The 17,655-nt window shown below is 39.9% G+C and overlaps 1 protein-coding gene across 1 annotated transcript in view; it reads left to right on the top strand.

The window, feature by feature from the left end:
• The window catches only part of CHN2 (chimerin 2), a 158,591-nt gene extending 141,138 nt beyond the window's left edge, over nt 1–17,453 (top strand). Inside the window, exons 8-13 of the mRNA XM_059845623.1 lie at nt 277–361; nt 2,713–2,886; nt 4,665–4,742; nt 10,903–11,040; nt 11,892–11,997; nt 15,594–17,453. Coding sequence (XP_059701606.1) covers nt 277–361; nt 2,713–2,886; nt 4,665–4,742; nt 10,903–11,040; nt 11,892–11,997; nt 15,594–15,765 — 753 coding nt within the window. The 3' untranslated portion in view covers nt 15,766–17,453. The remainder of the gene's footprint in view (nt 1–276; nt 362–2,712; nt 2,887–4,664; nt 4,743–10,902; nt 11,041–11,891; nt 11,998–15,593) is intronic.
• Nucleotides 17,454–17,655: the final 202 nt, after the last annotated feature.

Consider the following 17,655-nt stretch of genomic DNA (forward strand, 5'->3'; position numbering starts at 1 on the left):
TAGAATGTCAGCAGGCAAAAATTATTTGTTTTCAGTGTCATCTACAGCCTGTTTTTCTGCAATCTTAAGCCTATTGAAAGATAAACTTCAAGATCAAAGCAAATTTCTGTTCCCATGGTTTATTTCATCTAGACGTTGGAAGGATGTGGGCACTATGTGCTAAAGATTTACTCCTACTGAGTCTTCTGTTGTTTATCCATTTCAGTTGCTCCATCTGTCAGACCATCTGCCTCCCAGTGACCCCATTTCTTTCCCCCACCCCCATTTGTGTTGCAGGTCCATACGTTTCGAGGTCCGCACTGGTGTGAGTACTGCGCCAACTTCATGTGGGGTCTCATCGCTCAGGGAGTGAGGTGTTCAGGTAGCACTCCAGCCTTTTCTGTCATTCTCTTGAAATGCTCAGGCATCTGCCCCACCCCAGCCTGCACTCCCTGCAGGAGTGGAGGGCTGGGATTTCTTTAAAGAATAAAGCAAGAAATCTTCCCATAGAAGTTAGAGCATTTTCATTTGCCTCGTTAGCTGGTTCAGAAATGAAGCCATCAGCCCTTGGTTGCTGAGTTACATCCTACCCTAGTACCTTGATCCTACTTGTGCCTGTGCCTGTGCCTGCTGTATACATTCAAACTTGTTCTTTATGATTAAGTTATCCCTGATGTTTTTATGTCTTAAGATGCAAGCACTGGAAATGGCAAAGCCAGCCAGCAACGAGGCTTCGTAACTCCTCTTTTTGCAACCAATTGCTGGGAAGTGCCCTTGTCTGCAAAAAAGGCTGCCACCTGTTTCCCATAAAAATACCTTGCATTGCTGCAAGCCTGAAGTATCTCACCTCAAGATAAAAACAAAAAATATGGCATTCATTTTCCAAGAGGGATTAGTTTTCTGGTGCCTGTGTTGGCATTTTAATAGTGCCTTAATTATTTTAAATTTGTTTGTTATTTCGGGGAAAACAATTATCGTCCAAAAATAATCATCACATCATGTGCTTTTGGATTCAGCAAGTGAATTAGTATTTGGTGCATTACAAATGGAGTTTGTAATGTAACTTTCTTCTCCAGATCTGAAATCACTTCAAAAAATTGTTGGTCTTACCTCTTCCTGCCCTGCCCTCCAGGCATTCCTGATCTCAGACTGGCACCAAACACATCCAACACTGACATCTGCCTTTCATAGACAGAGGAGCTGGTTGTTACCTAAAATTAATTTAGATCACAGTCTGAAGGATCAAAATAGCTTTCACAAATGCTCAGTTTTAATAAGTGCAGTCTCAGCTACTGCTACATCTTGTCTGACTATAGGTGAATAGTGGTAACACAAAGAATATGAGAAGGACATTAAAAAAGAGGAATAATAGTTTGCTTTTCAAGCTATTTGATCTTAAACACAGGTGTACAAGACCTGACATCCCTAATGCACAGCACTGTATTTGTTCGCGTACATAAAATATTAAACTTACGAAAAAGCATATTTATTTAGTAGGAAACATAATATTTTTCTTCATAAAATTACCAACATTTAACTCTAACTACACAGATGCATTTAAATTTACCTTCACATGCCTGGAGAACAGCACTGAACACAATGCAGGCAGGATCCTACTTGCAGCTTCTTTGTTTAGATTTCACAAATAATGAATTATGCAGTAATAACTGTATGGAGAAACAGACAAAAACCTACCCAATTCCATCAAACGTTTTGGTGTGCTTATGACTTTCCTTGATTAATATTTTATAGAATAAAACGTTGAAACATGCTGCCAGTAATAGTCCTGTTTACATTCTTAATAGCGAAATGTTAAATTAACTCAAAGGGTCATCAGTGATGAGCATGACTGGGAAGGCATTAAAAAGGGAATCAGAGTTATATAAGATAATGCAACTCATGGTGGTGGTGTTTGCTTTACTGAAGGTTATAAATTCATTTGGCTGAATACTTTAATCTATTAGAAAAATTCAATTTGTGGAGGTGAAGTGGTTTAACAGAAACCCACCTGTGCAACCAAGGGCAGTACTTCGTTCTGGAGTAAGACAGCAAGAACAATTTGTAAAATGAACCACTTTTTCACATTGTGCCTTTCACAGCATTTTATGTGCCTAAGCTGACCTACAGGCTAAGCCACAGAGGACACTTAGTCACCAGTGGAGTGATGAGCCAGGGATGGGGAGTCTGCTGATGTGGCAGAGCAAGCCAAAATGTGACACTGCAGGAATGTGGAAGGGGTAGTGAGGCATGCTGGCTGACAGCACTGTCCCAGTTGGAGTGCTCAGGTGAATCTGAGATTCTCTGACCATGATCAGTGCTAAGCCACAGGACAGCCAGCAACAGACAGTCACTACAGTGCCTATTTTAATTATGGATAATCTGAAATACCCACAAGATAAGTCTCACGTGTTTAAATGCAACATCTTGAGCTGTGTCCAGTAATGAACTGATCCAGACTGCACCAGCAGTCTCCTTCAGCTCAGAGGAGTGTAAGGGACATGCAGAGTTTTTAAAGCTTTTTGACAACCCTGCTAGAGTTTACTTGTCCCACCAGGAGATTTTTACACATTTTCATGCTCATCCTTCTCATCTCCACACTACTCTATCTTTCCTGACTGATGGAGAAATTGTGCCCCTTGCTTGAGGTGGAGCAGGGAATTAAATTGTTAGACAAGACCTATCAGCATTAGTATTAATTAATGAATGAGTTAACGTGGCTAACTCTGCTTGCAGACTGCGGCTTGAATGTACACAAGCAGTGCTCCAAGTACGTGCCCAACGACTGCCAGCCAGACCTGAAGAGGATAAAGCGAGTCTACTGCTGCGACCTGACCACGCTGGTGAAGGCCCACAACACCCAGAGGCCCATGGTGGTGGATTCCTGCATCCGGGAGATCGAGGCGAGAGGTTTGTGTGCTTGGGAGAGCGGCGCACACAGCAAAACGAGGCTGACTTTAATTCAGCTAGAACACGGTGCTGCGCTCGTGCACACTGAGGACAGGATGAGAAAAGGGGTTTTTTAGTGTAAGGTGATACATTGCTTTGCATTAGAATTAGTAAAATTAAATCATGGCATTCCTTAATGCAATTCCCTGAAATGCTCTCTGAAAACATGTCAAAACATGTATTACATTACACTTCTGAAAGGGATGAACTTTAAAGTGAACTTTTAAGTTCATGTTTATGTGTCTTTTTTCATTACTTTATTTTGACATACCTAGGGACACATCCCATTTCAGAGTAATCAGTTTAAATCAAATCCGTTTTTAATAACCTTTATGGACGTTGTGGGCAGGAGAACACGAGTGACTGGAAGTGACTTGGACAAGTGAGGTCAGGGGCTATGGTGTTTTGTGGCAGGACACATCTCATGATGCTCAGTTACTGACTGATGGTTCCTGTGGCCCAGGCAGCATGTCACAGCAAAAACTCAAGCTTGTGACAGGTTTTTGGTAAATGGATGTGTGGCAGATTGAAGGAAAAACATATCCCCTTCAATAATCATGTATCCCCTCTGTAACATTCATGTATTTTTCCTTTAGATAGCAAATGTGCATGTTGTGCTGGCCAATAAGCCAAATTTTCCTGTTAGTCACAGCTTCAGCACAGGAATCTAATAATGTTGAATTTATGGCATGCCAGTAATCTGCATAGCAACACCCTGATACTAGCCATAGGGATTTCAAACCCACGCATCATCTACTGAATTGACTCAAAGACTTACTAGTAAATCCCCTGCACTGCTCTGTAAAGCTCTAGCAGGATTATATCATCATCACAGGGACAAATGGAAAGAATAGTATGGACTAAGACAGAAGAGCTTTACTCTGATGATATAGCAGGAAGCTACATTGCATTTGAGATCTAATCACTTACTTGTACATTTATTGATTGAGATAAAATCTGCTGCCAGCTCTCCATTTTTTCAACATCCTTGTATTTCTTTCCTTAATTGCCATAGAACTATGAAAGATTCTGATTTTGTTCTTAAGAAGACAAAGAATATTGGAACTTATAATTTGGTTTGCACAATGCATAGTTACAAGTAGGGATTTGGGGATTGAAATTAATAATGTGTGTGTAACTTGGCTTGCTCTGCTGAACTGCCCTGCATTTCATGTTGGTGTGGAGCAATTGTGCAAGTGAGCAGATCTCTTGTGGTGAAAGAACTGTAGAAGAGATGTACTGATGTGGGGAAGGACTGTATCCATCACATCTATCAGCTGTGTATAAGTAAAAGCTGACAGCAAAACAGGAACAAATTGTGCTCACAGGGAAAGGCAGTCTTTTACTTGAGTTGCTATTTGTCATTAGGCAACTGGTAAAAGGAAGGGAGACCTCTAAAGCTTTATTAATTATATAGCCAAATCCAGGAAAATCTCCTACATAAAATGAATAAATTGTAATAACATCACATGCCTCACCATTAGCAAATTGCAGTATTTTTCTCTAACACAATCAAATCAACCATGTACCTAACAAAATCAGAAAGTATAAATTCTAAAACACTTTAATCCTTAAAAAAAAAATTACATCATCTTGATCTTTCCTTAACTGCTCCAGAGTTTCACATTACAAATAACATTTTGCTATGCTTAGTAGGTCTGCTGTTCTTGCTTTGTTGTTCTTAGGCCTAAATATCTGTTGGTTACTGAAGCTAAGTTAACAAGAACTTTTTGTTTCAGGTTTAAAGTCTGAGGGCCTCTACAGAGTTTCAGGCTTCACTGAGCACATTGAAGATGTGAAAATGGCCTTTGATCGAGGTACACTATTTTTTAATCTTGTACAGTTTTAATCTAAGCTTTCAGTTCTAGGACATTTCAGATCTTTCAGGGTTTATATATGTACATGCTAATGAAACTGACGTATAAGCAAAAGTACAGAAAGTAACCTGTCTTTTCTGAGTTTAAAGTGATCCGTAGTCCTTTTCATTAGAAGAAATTATGTTTGATAGTTGGAAGGAATAATTAAACGTGAAGTATTGGTGTGCAGAAGCTCAAGTGGGGAACTGGCTAATTGTTCAACCTAGCAGCACAGACTAGGGACCTAGTTTAAGTGTGAGCATAGGTGGTACCAGGGGATAGTTGTTAGTCCTGTCTTTAATAGACTCAGCACTTTACAATACAATAATCTATTTATGAGTTTAAGGATCAGGAACTCCAGTTGGGAAGTCCTTCTGCATGCAGCCTTGCAGGAAGCACTGCACCACTGTGCATGTGATTGCATCTGAACAACAGATGAGAAGGGCATTGAGGAGATCAGTTGTACTGCATATTGAAAAACTAGCAATTAAAATACTGCCTGATTTCCATCCTCACCGCCCTTCTAATCGACTGAGCTGATGATGTTGGTTCTGGTTGTGCACACAGCCTTTGCACACAGGACTAACTTTAGGTGTGTATGTAAGTGAGCTACAGGTGGGGCCTCCATTAATAGAAAATACCTTTGCAAGTACATTGGAGAAGATTCATTAATATTCTTCTCATTTCCCATAAATAGTGGTTTCCTTCCTATCCTACCTAATTTTTTCAGGTATTTCCTCTGCCAAGGTAGGGAACAGGGTCAGACGCAGCCCTGTGATCACAAGTCCATGGGTACGAGACAGGTGCAGGTCAAGCCAGAGTCAGCTTGTGTGTCAGGGTAGTGACCAGGAGGGTGGATGGCCCACACCAGCATGGTGCAGCTGGAGACAGCTGTGATGTCACTCAGGCAGGGATTGGGGGCCCTGGGGGCCCATGGGCAGGAGATGGGGGGGCTCCAGGGGAGGCTACACAGTCCAGCAAGGTCTATGGGAGACACATCTTACACTTGCTGTGCCTCTACATTTCTTGTTTGGAGGCAGTTTGTTATGCAGACATCTCCATAAAGAAAGTCCAGCTAGGAATTTCAAAGCTGAAATATCCTTTAAAAAATAATAAATATTTTAAAATATGTTGGACGCTGTGAACATATGCATACACACACAGAGGTCAGCCATTCTTTGGGCCAGAGAGGTGCACAGTGATATGACTGCTATCATGGCCAGAGAGTGTTCCAGATGTGCCACATGAAGCAATGATCCTGGGAGGCTCACAGTCCTCATAGGTGCCATTCCTGCAGGTAGATCTGGCCTGGCAAACTTTTTCTGTGTGTTAATTCTCATCTAAGTGTAACAACCCAGAAGGAGAGGCACAGGTTGTAGAGGGAAAAGTTGGAAGAAAGCAGATTTAAATTTATGTCTGAGTATGACTTCAATACTGCTGCAGCTGTAGTTCCTTTGCAAATGCTTTGAACCACTGGAGCTGCTTCAGTTTATTGTCTATTTATTAAGTATACACCTGGCATAATTGATGGCAATACACAGTTGGATTAGACCCACAGCAAGCAAGAAAGTGTGATTTAAAAAGGCAGCAGCACCTAGAAACAGGAAGAGGAAGGTATTGGATTTCCAAGGGAAAAAAAGCATGGATAAACAGGAAAGCAGAAAAAGCAAGAACAGAGTTTGTATACAAAGGCTGTGGAGGAGGCCATTGGGCAGAAATAGTCCCAACTCTGTGTCTTCATTTTTTTTAAAGTTTCATGAGGGGAAAAGGCTAAGAAAGGAAAGAGTGTTGCCATTAATAAAAAGGCATGAATGAAAGCAGGAGACTAATGAACATAATCCTGTTATGGGCTAGAGAACTAGAGTATTGAGGGACCAAAAGCTGACAACTTTCAACACTTTCCTGTTTTGAACATGTTTTCTCCCTGAACTGGAGTGGAAAATCAGGAAGAGTTGAGAGTTTTTACAGGAAAGGATTTAAGGAAAAACAAAATAGGGGGTTTTTGTTCTGACTTGTGGGCTGTGCAGCTTGAAGGTGGTTGTCACCTGACAGAAGTTTGAATTGGCAAGACACTTCCAACCTGAGAGCTCAGGGCTTGCTTCCCTGTCAGATCCTTACAGAGACAGGGATGCCACCTGTCTGTGAGGGTTTTACAGAATTCGTATTTCCACATTCACTACAGAAAAGAAACTTGGAAAAAAAAAAAATTACAGGAAAATTAAACTTACAGGAAATTACTTTTTTTTTTTGTGTGGGGAAGGATAGTTAAAGGAGATGCTGAGAGCGGGGGTATGAACCAGAAAAGAGAACTCTTTAACTGATAGTCTTGGCACACTACTGGAGGATGTACACTGGCCAGGAATAAATTTCATTTAACAATTTAAGGGCCATTTTTTAACCATCTGAAAGCAAGGCTTTCAAACAACCTTCTAATAAGAGCAGGGATAAAAAACCTTAGCTACTTTTGTAAATGGAAGTTGCAGGGTTTATGAGAAGGTGCCTATGGTGGCAGAACACTGCACTTCAGCATTCCAGAGGTCCCTCCCTGCCCATTGTTTCTGAGTCAGTCCCCAGGCACCTGGATAAATTCCAGGACACTTTCACATCTCCAGAAATACAGCGTTGAGTAAAAGGGCTTGAAAACAGACAGGCAAGGAGTCCTCCCATTTTAATGCACAGGATGTATCCTTCAAATAATGCCATCAAGTGTTCTGGTTCCAAGCTCCTCATCAAGCCACAGGGGCCAGAAGACAGCAGGATACAGTAGGATGAGGCATGGGAGCTGACTTGGCCGTGGGGGATCTCTCCTGCTGATCTCATGTGCAGCTGAAGGGGTGCAATGAAGAGCAGCCAGCTCTCCCTCTGACTAATTCTGCCTTGACAAAGAGGCAGTCACTTGGTGCTTCCAAAGAATTACAGCAAGAACAGAAAAAAGTTCCCATCTCCAGAAGAGAATAGCACCCCACAAAATATTACTTGGGCCAAATGTAGCTGTGACAGTTGGTTTTGAAAAAGGGTGAAGTTGGTCCTCATCTGATTTAAACTGCCTTCCAAAGCCCAAGCAGTGTAAATACCCCTACTGTAAATTAGCATTAGGCTCTCTGAGGCATTGACAATGTTCCATTTTAGTGATTTCTGTAATGAGAAGGAGGGGAATAATGTGGATTTATTTAATCTGGTGAATGTTGGTGCTGTAGAATGACAGTTGCCCTCTGTCAGCATTGTTGAGCTGTGGCGTTGTGGCATCCAGAGAACACCCATTGTGCATTTTATCCACAGAGCTGCCATTGTCACCACCACATTCTGTCCCCCCACTTGTTTGTACAACTGGCTGGTACAATACACTGGCTAAAAATATTATGCTGTTAAATATTACATGAGCACTTAGAGGCATCCTAAATCATACTCTTTTGCCTGTGTAGCTGAAAACCTGTCAAGTGCCAAATCCAAGAAAAGAACCAAAATAAGCACGCTAGCATGGTAAAGGCTGTGCAATTAAAAAAACACTTAGGAGAAAGAAACTTAAAAAAAACCTAATTCAGAATTCAGAGGGCTTAAAGAGAGGCTTTAAGAATGTAATACTTATTCTATTTCATTCTGTAATGAACTATTGATAATTTCTATGGCATCCAAAATCAGCTGAAACCTTTAAGGAAAAGAATAAAAACTTTCTTTTTCTTAAGATATTCAAATTTCAACATAATACAACAAGATACATTGAGAGTCAAACTAACAAAGAAAGAGAAATTATGGGGTTTGGGTAGAATTAGGTTTGTAAAGCTGAAATTGACTACGTGTTTGTAATCCAAAATATAAAAAACCAAAACTATATTAACATATGGATGCAGCAATTTTACTGAAAATACCAATTACAATCTGAAAGAGTTCCTGTATTGAAGAGTGAAAAAATTATTGTGGTAATGCAGAAGGTAGCATGTAAACCAGGTGTAATTCATATATGAATACACACAAGAATCCCTATGTATCTGCTATGTATCCACTTATTGTTGGGCTCACTTTAAAATAAACCTCAGTGCATTTCCAATGGATGTGTATTTGTCTCTGAAGAGAAGGGTAAAATCTTTGACTCAGGAATTCATAATTTTTCCTACAGTAAGCACATATGTAAATAAGAGGTGTGTTTGAAATACATTGTACTTTGAAGAACCTCGAGCTGAAGTGCCCCTCTAAGGAAGCTTGCTGGGCTGCTTTGTAAAAGTACTAAATAAATAACACTTCCATTTACTATACTGGTGACCTGGATAATAGATGTAAGCTTGTGCTTTGCTCTATCTGTTCTGATGCAGCTGCTGGCTCCTTGGAGCTATCTGTTTTCAGTGGAGCATTTTGAGTGCTCAGTGTCCATCAATTAAATAGAGCTCTCCACACAAAGCTTTACAAGACTAATGCTACCGTGCCTGGAATGTGTGGATTAAACAAAAGATTGGGGCAGTGCAAACATCCTCCTAGGGCTTATTGATGCTGTATTAAATTAAATGCTGATGGATGTATTCAGACTGCTCAGCTGCATCAAGAAAGGCTGTTTGTTTTAAACACTTAAGCATATAATCTCCTCTTGATGAGAACATGTAGTGCTATTAGTCTTAATGAGAATTATGTGCATACGTTGGACAGGACATATCCCTGCAAGATTGATGCCATAGGTTTGTATAAAATGTCTGCAATCAATATAAACTCTTTTACTGTGTTGTGAAAGCCTTTATCTCCATCTTGGTATCAAGCACCCCCACTCATCTGTCTGTATCAGGGCATGTCCACAAGCACTGTTACTGTGAGACAAGCAAGGCAATGGCTTTAGAACATGTCATCACCTTGGTGGTAACAGCCCAAGCTTGTGCCTGCACCTCCTGGCCGACACAGCAAACCCCTCTCTGCTGCACAAGCAGGCAGAACCGTGCATCACCACACTCACCATGTGATCCTCACCTGCACCACCCGCCCTGAGGGAAGTGTAGTGTCCTTAGCTAAAGGGTGGGAAATAGGGACTACAGGTTATAACTGATCTCCAGAAAGGCTGAGGTAAAGCTGGGGGTTAAATCCAGACAGCCACACCCCATACTTGACCATCTTTCTACTGGAAGACCACCAAGATAGAGAGGTTCCAGGAAGGGAGGACAGCAGAATTTCTTGATATGGAGAAAAAATGTGGGTTATGAGAGTACTAGGTAGTACAGAACAGAGGTAGTAATTTGAACTTAAAAAATTATAGTGCTCCTGCCTTGCTGCTACTTTTTATAATTTCACTCATTGCAAGCCAGGACTTCCCAGCAACACCTGTAAACTTTAAGCTCATGTGTTTAAAAGTGCTCTTTCATAGAGTTCTGACTAACTGTTATATTGTGGCAAACAAAATGTATGCCTTTGTAGATGCATCTGTTTAGCATTTCATCCATTACAAGCATCCATATCAATTTAAAAACCTGTGATGCACATTTCAGAATAATTGTATAGCTAAATTCCTTAGCATGCCTATTTGAATTCAGATCTTTGCCATAAATAAATAAGTCAAGTAGTAAGACATTAGATGATAGCAGAAAATAAGGCAGCTTTCTTTTCAGCTAATCACTATAGAAATGTTGGTACAAGACGTGCAAGAATTGGATGTTTCTTGATTTTTCCTACTGGTCTCCTGAGGGTCATTGGAAATTTATGTTATTTCTCTATGCCTCTCTTTCTCCAAATAGAGATGAAAATATGGTGCATATTCCTATGCAGAGGAAAATATTATGTCAGAACAAATTATTAATAGCTTAGTTCCAGTGAATAAATGGGCTAAATGCAAGAAATATGTTATTAACATGGTTTTTCATCCAACATTAAAATAGTATGTTTGAGGCAGTACACTGCAGATATGGATGCTGTAATCACCAGCCCCTCCAAAAGATGCAAGAAAATAAATTGTTTACTGAAACATAAAGAAACCACCATTCCTCATTGATATACTGTAAAGTTGGTACCACTATATTCTCATTTAAGCCTTCCAAGCACTTTCAGGTTGATTCTCTTGTCAGGTTGCACACAATAAATCTGACTTAGAAGACTAGCCTTGCTTCCATCAAAATTAGGGTGGTTTTAAACAGACTTCTTCCTCCTTTTCTAGATGGTGACAAGGCTGATATTTCTGCCAGTATTTATCCAGACATAAACATCATTGCTGGAGCACTGAAGCTATATTTCAGAGACTTACCAATTCCTGTGATCACCTATGACACCTATTCCAAGTTCATAGAGGCAGCAAGTAAGTATTGCTTAGCATTTGTACCAACCTTTATTTACATTTCCAATCCATAAAGCTGTCCACGTTAAAGGAAAGGACAGAAAAAAACTGGGAAAATGGGTGCTGTCTTCATTCCTTCTCTGCCATGTCCTTTATTCACATGAAGCTTTTGCCTGATTGTTCATCAGATGGGATGTCATGCAGGTTAAAAAAATAAAAGCAAATGTATGGTATCAAAATAACCAACTAGCATCAGAAAGTGTGGTTTCAGTGTCTTTTTGCATGTCAACATAAAAGAACAGTGTAAATCCTGCTCAAATTTTTAGAGAGATTGCCAAACAGTTCTAAATGAGCACTGATGCTCAGTATATGTAGGTACCATTGATACCTACATATTTTAATACATTGAGAAATCTTGAAGTAATTCCATGCCGTTTCAATCTCTAGCTAAACCTACATATTCAAGCATAGTCTCCTAAAGTCATATATCTATACTCTCATCTAGTCTGAAGGCTAATGAAAGTAATCATTTGTAGTATTTTAAATAGGCAGTTCTGGGCAGAATAGTATGATGAAGCACTTAACAAAGCTCAGGTACTGTATCTAGACAGCCCTGTAGATAGAGCTACAGACCATGGAGATAACTCCTTGGGAGGTCTTTGTTGCTGATTTCTTTTCAAAACCTCTTTTTTTTTTTTTTTGAGGATGCAGAAATTGCTGATAAGCGTCACATTTATGAGTGCAATATTTATCCCTGCAAGCACAGTCAATGGCTTGTAAATGATTCCATAATAATAAGTTATCTTCCTGATTTATTGCTGTGTACACATGGAAAGCCCTATTAACATTAATCCTGTTTGGTGTTTTTACAGAAATCTCCAATCCTGATGAACGACTAGAAGCAATACATGAAGTGTTGATGTTACTCCCTGCTGCTCACTACGAGACACTTAGATACCTGATGATTCATCTCAAAAAGTGAGTTAATTGACAGGCAGGGTAATTCTTGAAGAGCTTAACAATTTTCTGCTTTGAAAAGAAATATTACAGAAAGTCCTAATAAAGCTTCCATTAGGGCGCTGCGTCTAAACCAATAATGTTACAGAGAAGCAGACAAGCTGTTTGTATAAGTGCATATAAGCTGTGCACTTATGTAGCATAGATCCTTTTGCTGAAACCTTTCAAGAGTTAATGGACATTTGTCACGCTTCTCTAAGGCAGATAATATCTGAAAAATACCCAAGGGTGTGTACTCCAGAGATGTGCTGCTGTGAGGCAGCACTTGACCAGGCTTTGCTTCTGCCTCCCCTTACCTCCTGTTTTGTCTTCTTGAAAAATAGCCCTAAAAGGAAAGAACTTACTCTTATGAGTTGTTTCCTCACACCACAGTAAGCCAAAAACCAAGCAGGGCCTATTTTTATATGACTAGTAAAAGTAATACAGGTCCCAGTTATATCTCTCTTGGTTTGAAACCTGTTCTGACTCATTTGCTTTCCAAAGCTTCTTTAGGCATCCATAAGACATCCATGACAGGCTTCATAAAGCTTCATAAGGCATACAGAATTTTCAAAAGTGCCTAAATTTAATTTTTTAACACACTTAGGAGTGTACTTCCAAGTTTTCCAAGTTTTCATCTAGGTACCTAGAAAAATTAAGGACTGCTCCAGAGAGGGTCCATCACTTCCACTCATTTCAAGCAAAACTGTTTTTCAAAACCATGATACCTCTACTTTGCTGCTTTGGATATTTACATGCCTCAAGAGGTCTTCTTTGTAAGTTTTAAAAACTGAAGCTGAGTACAGACTGGTGCTGTCATCTCAAAGTAGGCCTTCATTTGTGGCTATATTGCCCAAGTTATTTCTTGTCTCTTGTTAAACTTTGCTACTTGGAAACAACAGAAGAAGGGGTAAGGGAGGAATAAAGCTACTGACCTTTTATTCAAAAAATCATTGATCTCTTCTTAGTTGTCCCACGACTTGCAACACAGCTGTAAATGTGGAGTACTTCCTGAGTTTCATCTGCATTATTCTGCACTATTAGTGCCAACCTAAAAACACTTCAATTCACATAAAGCTGCATCAGAGAACTTTTGTGAAGTGCATTTCATGCTCTATCAGCTTCTCATTATGCAGAGACTTTTCCTCATTTTGAATCAGCTCAGGTCATTACAATTGAGTAATTTTTCCCCTTGATGGGACATTACCTGGGCATGCAGGATCTTCTTTGAACTCTGCAGAAATGAGATGTGCAAATATCCACCCTTGTCAGTCCATATGCATGGACAACTGATGATGACTCACATTAGCTTTTTAGAAGGCCTGTGGAGGCTATAGAAAAGTGACCTGCACACAGAATCAGTACTTTCATATCCTGGCAGCAAATTTTTAATAGACATGTATGGACCTATCTTCCTGCTTCTCATGAACTGCAGTCCAGGCTTTGGTTCAGCTGTTGAGCTGAACTACTGATGAGGAAAAGAGTCTGAAGTGCTGATTAGGCTTCCTCTCTCAAATATCTGCAAGTCATGCAATGAGTTTCCTCTCCATTCCCAAATTGTAGCTTTTGGTGTCTGCATGGAAATCAAGGGCACATCAGTTCCTATGGAGAATCTGTTAGAGAGATTTGAATGTGAAAGAATCATCAAGGTTCAGACTATGCTCTTCTGTAGATTAAACACAGAGTTCCAATTTCAACCCCCTAGGACTCTTCCTGCATGGATAAAACATGCACCAGTATAAGGGAGTCTGTGTAAGGACTGCAGTACTGCTGTTTCTTGAAAATAAACTCCAGAGTTGTTGTTAAAAGCACGGGAAAATCCAGCAGAGGACAACATCAGCAACAAAAAAATTAGTTTGTCAGTCAATTAATTACCTTTCTAATAACTTTTTGCTCAAAATTGAAGGAAATGCAATAGCATGAGCAGTCCCCCCCATGGTGAAATACATACAACTCCATCCACACTGACATTGCAGACAAGCTCTGAAGCTTCTCTGTGTTCACCCCAGCTGTGCAGCAAGCCCCACACTCCTGAACAGAGGTGCTAGTAAGATCTGTGTAGCTTTGCACAGCTGTTGAACATCTGTGCTGCATACCTGCACAGAGGGAAAGCAGAGTGTCAGACATATACTTGCTTCAGCTTTGAGGTGAAGAGGTTGCTTCAGCTTCACAGCCTTGGTTTGTCTTTGCTCCTTGCAAAGTACAGCTAATATATGTGCTAGAAGACGAGGCTGTATCTGTGAGTAGGGGCACTAATGGATTGCTGTCCTGAAAGCAAAGAGGAACAGCATTTTTCTGTGACAGAGCCATTCTTTGCAGAGAGACGACAGCAGAAGCACAGCCAAGATGACTTGATGAGTACCTGGCAAACAAGGGAAGACCAGAGTACTTCTGGTTTCAGCCACTTTGTGCTCCTGTGATGGCATGAGTGAACCCACTCACAGTGCCCAGCTGGGAATTGCTGTGCCTAGGGAAGGCCTCAGCTGTTGCCAGGAGAGTTGTCTCCAAAACCAGATGTGCTTCACCCTGGCAGAGCAGTTGTATGAAGGAGATGTGAAAACTTATCCAGGCTGTACTTCTCACAGGAAATGTCTGGTCCATGACTGATCAAGGACCGTGATGGATCAAGGGACTGTGGCTGTCCTACACCACAGTGCAAGAGCACTCTCAGGACTGAACTCAATATGCCACTCAAACAGGACAACACTGATGTGATCCAGCACTGCTACCTGGAGGGAAACTTTGAGAACACCTTGCATTTTCCAGCAGACCTGACTGATTTTCCAGACAGGGCTGACTTCTCTGCAGCTCGGCCAATCCTTGGTGGACTTTCTTTGCTTCAGCCACAAGCAGTCCATCTATTCTTGTATTTACATTATATGACCTATGTCAGCAAACAAAACAACCTGGGCTCTTCTCTGAAGTGCCTCTGCTCTCTGCCAAGGACAGGTGGCATTTATAGCAGCCCAATTTAAGCCACCTTCCCAGGCAGGTGCAGGATTCAGCCTACTGCTGAAGTGTAATAAGGAGTTGGAATCACTCAGCTCCCGGTTTGCCTGAGGCAGCCAGCAAGGCAGAACCTCCATGTGAAGGGGTGGGTTCCTGCAGGCTGGAATCATGTCTGGGAGTGTCAGTAGTCTAAGGAAAATCTGTGCCTGTATTTGTGGAGCACAGCCTCACCCCCTCTGTGACACACACCAAGCACAGCCTGCCACAGAACTGCAGTTACTGTAGCATAGAGGACTGCTCCATACATCATCATTTAAATAATATTTATGCTTTTAAAAAAGCAATTGCCACTGATTCTTACACCCTAACAGACAGTCACATGGAAAAATCACTGAAGAGGCCCATGAGAGGTGTTCAAAGGCAGTAAAAATCTCAGTCCTACCATAGCTGCATTGTACTTGTTGTGAAAAAATAATAATATAGAACTGTGAAACAGTTATTATATTGAGAAAAAATGTCTATTTACCAGTGCTTGACGTGAAGCAAGACTACAGACAAAGATGCAGATATTCTTTTTTTCTGGGAAGTGAGCAACTAATTACTTTTTTTTTTTTTTTTTTTTTTTTTAGGGTTACCTTGCATGAAAAGGAGAATTTTATGAATGCTGAAAACCTGGGAATAGTGTTTGGACCTACTTTAATGAGACCTCCAGAGGACAGTACCCTTGCTACACTGAATGACATGCGGTACCAGAAGTTAATTGTGCAGATTTTAATAGAAAATGAAGATGTTCTCTTCTAGTCAGAGAGGCATATCTTCAAAGCCATTTGTTTTAAGATAATTAGTCTGAAGTAAAAACAACATTTCTTTAAATTTTTTTAAACAGAAAGGAAGAGTTCCTTGACTGCACTTCAATTTCTGCAAAGTTGCAGATGGATGCCAAAATGTTTAGGGAAAGCCTATGTCTCATAGACATATGCCTCTTTGTAGAAGGGAAAAAGAAGGTCAGAAAAAATCCTCTTACCTTGTATCTTTTGCCTTGCCTCAGATGTATATTTGTTTTGAGAAGTTTCAAACAGTTTTATTGTTAACTTATTAAGAAACACAAAACATATTTTAATATGGCTAGAGAAGCAAAAAGGTACTTAATCAGTGTTACTTGTATATGCCTATACCTTTCCTTCTTCATGAGACGTAATTATATATGTCAATTGTGAAACAGAACCTATATTATAAAGATATTTTTACTTTACCTAGCTGAAAGAATGGCATTTTATTTTAGCAAACTATACATCAATGCGGTGCATTGATTATTTTCACGTAATTATTTCCTGCATTTTTGCTATGATATATTGAAAACAATTGCCACTAATGCAGTATTATCCTGACATACCTCTTCCATTGCAAGTGTTTTAAAGTAGAATACATTTCTTGTGCATATTTCAGCTTTCCTTAGATTTCTTTGCATTTAGGCACTAGCACCCTAGGATTGTACACTTCCAGCCATTTGCTATTTCCCAAAACATAAAGTATTTTCCCTTTTTTTTTTTTTCCTCCCATGTAAAATAAGGTCTTGAGAATTGTTTTCAAAGTCCTGGTGGTAGTATCAGTTTCACATGCCAGATTTTTCTTGGATTACAGTAATATATAAGTTACGTGATGCTGGGACACTGGATATTTTCTGGCCTTGTTGAAAGTCAGCACTTTTTTGGGTGAATGATGAAGGATTTGGTTTTTCTGTAAAAATTGACTTATGTTTTGTCATGTTTCTGTATTTATAAATGTACAGTAAATCTGCTAAAATTGTAGGTATTTATCTTGAATGTGTTTCCTGATGGTTTGTTAGAAAAAAAAAAAAACAAAGAAAGACAGAATGTGTAGGACATGTGGGAGCTGGTAAATTTAATTATTACCAAATTTTAATGTTTTTCTCCCCTCACAAACATTGACCTACAGAGATCGTAGTCTAACTGCAACTTATTCCTAATGTTTAAACTGTTTCTCAGCATGAAATGCTTCTGCAAGCATAGAAAATCAACATACTTTACTACCAAACTCAATTTTCAGTACAAAAAAAAATTCTAATACTCCCTCATCTTGATCATTTGTATCATATGCTTGGTAATTCAGTGATGCAGTTTCCTGAATTATTTCAGGGAGCACATGTTTCTATTCAAATTGAAAAATATGTGTAACTATGATAATGAAGAGAGGTAGAGGGTATGACTGTAAATTTGTCGTCTTCTAGAGAAATAACTAAGGGCTAGATAGATTAACCCAGATTGCAGAGGAGGTGCTAAATAGTCTGAGTTCCCAATACTTCCATAGATCCTCCTGCCTTGTACAGGACTATTTGTTGTAGGTTATGTACTACTTAATACTGTCATAAAAATGATCTGGAAATGGTTTTATTTTGTGAAGTGAAATATGCTTTGTAATTTATGATAGTGTAAATGGAAGGAAAAATCCCATTAAATGTGTTAAAAGAGTTTTGGTGTCCGTCACTGACTACACGGCAAGCTGCCAAACAAAAACCCATCACTAATTACCATTCTGACATTGCTGGAAACTTTCCTGCTCAAAAATTTAGACCAGTTTTACTGCAGGTCGCAGTTTCAGATTGGCACCAGGTTGCCCATACCACCACAGCCAAGCACGTGCACAGACTTATTTTCAGAGACCACCCTGAAC

Source organism: Haemorhous mexicanus, chromosome 1 (genome assembly GCF_027477595.1).
Source record: "Haemorhous mexicanus isolate bHaeMex1 chromosome 1, bHaeMex1.pri, whole genome shotgun sequence".
NCBI lineage: Eukaryota > Metazoa > Chordata > Aves > Passeriformes > Fringillidae > Haemorhous > Haemorhous mexicanus.